Below are 3,842 nucleotides of genomic sequence, written 5' to 3'. Positions count from 1 at the left end.
CTGCCTCTGAGATTGGACAGAAAGTCACAACCCTTCTTAGCAAGTGCTCTGGACAGACGGTTGGAACTGGAAACAGATCACGTTGATTAGCCATCCCTATACCTTTGTCTTCTCATTACTCAGTGCATATACACATACCTCTCAACGGGATAGTGGACAGCATGCCTCGGAGTCCTCGGAAGTCTAAACAAGGTCCTTCTTTCCCCCTGAATTCCATCTCCGCCTCGGCACGTGAATGGTCGTTCACATGTGAAAACATTTCCCCTCAAAACCTGTAGACGTTTCATGTTTTCTCAGAGCCTTAGAGTCTGATGTCCATTAAGTCCGTATTTTAGCACGGTGTCTGTCTGCTTGCCATTAATGTCCCTGGCTGGGCCTCCAAAGGCTCCTTCGGAAGGCGGTGTGAGCAGGGGGACTGGAGATGGCCTGGGGCCTCTGTTGTTGTTGTTGTTGGCCCCGTGACATGTTCCTATGAAAGATTTCTTCAAAACCCTCCTCTTCTTTCATTTTTTTTAGTTCCTTTTATCTCCCTTCTTTTTCCCCTTTCCCTTTTCCCCCAGAGAGAACTAATGTGTTTAATGTGTCTTTTTTAAGTGGGGTTTTTAATGTGTTGTTTTGTGCGCATATATTTTGTATTTTCATAAACAGTATGGCATGCCCTCTATGATCCTTAGGGATACTTTTTAAAAATATTTTTTTTTTATTAATTTCAGAGAGGGAGAGGGAGAGAGAGAAACATCCGTGATGAGAGAGAATCTCTTGTATGCCCCGCACTGGGGAGCCCGCAACTCAGGCATGTATCCTGACTGGGAATAGAACTGTGACATCCTGGTTCATAGGTCAATGCTTAACCACTGAGCCACGCCGGCCAGGTATTAGGGATGCATTTTTTATATATATTACACACTCAGGAGCAGAGCGGCTGTGTGCACTTACTGTGACTGATTTGCTCTCTAGATGGCTGCCTTATCCTACACTCCTGTCAGTGCATGAGGCTATGACCTAGAGCAGTGATGACAAACCTTCTGAGCTTGGCGTGTCAGCATTTTGAAAAACCCTAACTTAGCTCTGGTGCCGTGTCACATATAGAAAGTTTTTGATATTTGCAGCCATAGTAAAAGACTTATATTTTTGATATTTATTTTATATATTTAAATGCCATTTAACAAAGAAAAATCAACCTAAAAAATGAGTTCACGTGTCACCTCTGACACGCGTGTCATAGGTTCGCCATCACTGGCCTAGAACCTCAAACACATGACATTATTCACCTTTCCAACTATGATAATCTAATGGATGTCAACTGGTATTTCATTTTTAATTTTCATCCTTCTGATTACCATAGAGTTTGAGCACTTTTTCATATGCTTGCTAGCCTTTTGGGTTTCCTACCTTGTAAACTGCGGTTTAGATTTTTTACGCATTTATTAGAGTTCCTGTCTTTTACTTGTTAATTTGCAAGAGTTCTTTGTGTATCCTAGATATCAGTCTCTTCCTGGTTTTGAGCATTGCAAGTATCTTGCCCCAATCAGAAAAGTGTTAGTTACTTTATTGATGGTATTCTTCAGTGAACAGATAATCTTATTTTTTGATATAATCAAATTCATCAGTTTTTTGTTAGTGAATGATTTGAGCTTTTATGGTTTTGTTTAAAAAGTTTTACCCCACTTCTATTAACTTCATGTTTTTCCCTCTTACATGTGGGGTCTGTTTTTGTATGTACTGTTTGCTGGGTGCACATGCAGTCTTCCTTTTTCCCACACAGTGAGCCAGTTCCCAACACATACTAGACGACCCCTCCTCTCCCTGCCGATTAGTAGAGCCGCCTTCATTATACGTCAAGTTCCCATGTGCACACAGGTCTCTACGAAATTCCTGTTCTGATCCCTTGATATAGTGATGTGGCCTTATGTCAACATCCAAAGTTGGAATTGTGTGTTATTTTTTATTACTAGATTTCAATATCTGACTTAGTAAACACAGATTGCTTAACTTGCTTTGTTTTGCGGGGATAGAAACAGGCTGAAATTAATGAAAGGATGTAGCCAGGGAGCATGGATTCAGTTTCCTGCACTACCAACGACAGAAAACAATTCTTATAACATGCCTCCCCCCACCCCCCAAAAAAAGAAGTTATCAGGGGGCTGCTGAACTGAGAGCAGCACTAGCCAGTCAGGCCTGGGGGTGGCAGCGAGGAAAGTGAGCTGCCAGCTCTTGGCAGCAATAGCTGACAGCTCCCCTTTTCTGGTACTTTCTCAGCTCTGGGTGGCAGGCATGCCAATCCCCAGATAAGAGACTGTGATAGGCCCAACCTTTGTTATGTGGGTCCTGTGACTGGCTACCACATGAAAACCAAAGGCCAGGGATGGGACAGTTTGCTAAGGAGCCAGGGTGAAGGGAGCCGTGGCTGCAGGAGCTGGATGGGGAGCTGAGCAGGCAAAAGCGGACGATGTCCCCTGCGAGGGTCCCACAGCCCAGCAGTGACTTAGTCCTTCCCGCTCCAGGTCAGTGCTCTTCCCCACGCATGATGGTTTTTAATAAAGACTTGAGCGACTCCCAAGTCCGTGGTCTCTGCCTCTCCAGGCCCCCACTGCTCTGGGCCAGCCTGTTCTGGTCCTGTAACTTTGGGCGAGAGGAGAGGTGGGTTTGGGCAGGGAGGGGAGCTCTGACTGGGGTGGGCTCTGGGTCATGCTTTCTGCTTTGTTTCCAGGGATCTGCAGGGCTTTGCTCAGGGGCCAGCACCTAGGAGGCCAAGAGGGCAGCTGAGGGGACTTCGTTGTCAGAAATGTACCCCAGCCAGGAGCAGGGCGTGCCCCGTGGTGAGGGGGTTACCGGAGCCCCCGCTGGCACTGTGGTGCCTCAGGAGCTGCTGGAAGAAATGCTTTGGTTTTTTCGGGTAGAAGATGGTAAGTGGCAGGGCACTGGGGACGGGGGAGTGGGGTGTGTGCTCTCAACACAAAACACAAACTGGACTCTGGCTGAAGCCCTGGACACGGTCCCTTCCTCCACGGCAGGCTGCACATTTCCTTCAAAGCAGCTGAGGGGCCTCGGGTACCCAGAAGGGTGTAGTGAACCTCACGGTCCTTTTCCCGGGAAGTGGTCATTCATTTACCCACCCATTCAATCATTCACAAGTATTTAAGTTCCATCTGTGCGCCAGGCACTGTTTTCAGCACTGAACAACACCAAAACTCTGTCTTCATGAAGCGTATGCTTTCGTGAAAGGGAGAGGAAATAAACAGGATAAACATCAAAATGCCTAGTGCATTGGTAATGAGTTGGGCAGTGGCATTTTGTTAAACGCTCTGGATGATTCCAGGACTAAGAGAAAAAATAAGGGAGAAAATGAAGCGGAGAAAGGGAATAGAAAGTAGGTAGCAAGGGTAGGTAATGTGGTCACTCAGAAGGTGACATTTGAAGGAAGGCCTGTAGGAGGTGAAGGACTTAGTTATATGGGGGAAGGCCGTTCCTGGTAGAGGGAACAGCCGATGCCAAAGCTCTGAGGCTGGATCCTGCCTCCGTTCACACTCCGTTCAGTGTGGCCGAATCTCGGTTATCTAGATTCAGAGTAGCCACTTTATGTGTTACCTGTGGGCAGTTCTTGAATCCATTTTCACTGCCACCCTTCTTTCCTTCCTTCCCCCCTCCATCCCTCCCTCTCTTCTTGTCCCCTTGGTTTCTCCCTTCCTTCCGTTCCTGGCACTGCCTAATGCCTCCAGGCCCTGGCAAAACTCTGAAGATTGTGAAGTTTATCTTGACTCACCCCTCCCCACCCCCCTATCATCCAATTTCAGTGCTGGCCCATTAGATTAGGGCTGTTCCAAGGCAGAGATCTTGTCCTC

General features: G+C 47.0%; 1 protein-coding gene across 4 annotated transcripts in view; it reads left to right on the top strand.

The window, feature by feature from the left end:
• The window catches only part of SLC51B (solute carrier family 51 beta subunit), an 18,210-nt gene that overhangs the window by 8,998 nt on the left and 5,370 nt on the right, over window positions 1-3,842 (top strand). For 2 of the 4 annotated variants that reach the window (XM_015568516.1, XM_006770831.2), the window contains one exon: window positions 2,711-2,906. The exons of 1 other annotated variant lie outside the window; for it this stretch is intronic. In XM_015568516.1, the coding sequence (XP_015424002.1) occupies window positions 2,786-2,906 (121 nt within the window). In that variant the 5' untranslated portion in view covers window positions 2,711-2,785. Of the gene's footprint in view, window positions 1-1,220; window positions 2,505-2,710; window positions 2,907-3,842 lie in introns of those variants that run through there. One more of the 4 variants, XM_015568517.1, reaches the window with a different exon arrangement.

Source organism: Myotis davidii, unplaced genomic scaffold (assembly GCF_000327345.1).
Source record: "Myotis davidii unplaced genomic scaffold, ASM32734v1 scaffold461, whole genome shotgun sequence".
Lineage (NCBI taxonomy): Eukaryota > Metazoa > Chordata > Mammalia > Chiroptera > Vespertilionidae > Myotis > Myotis davidii.
This window is presented reverse-complemented; position numbering and strand designations above follow the sequence as displayed.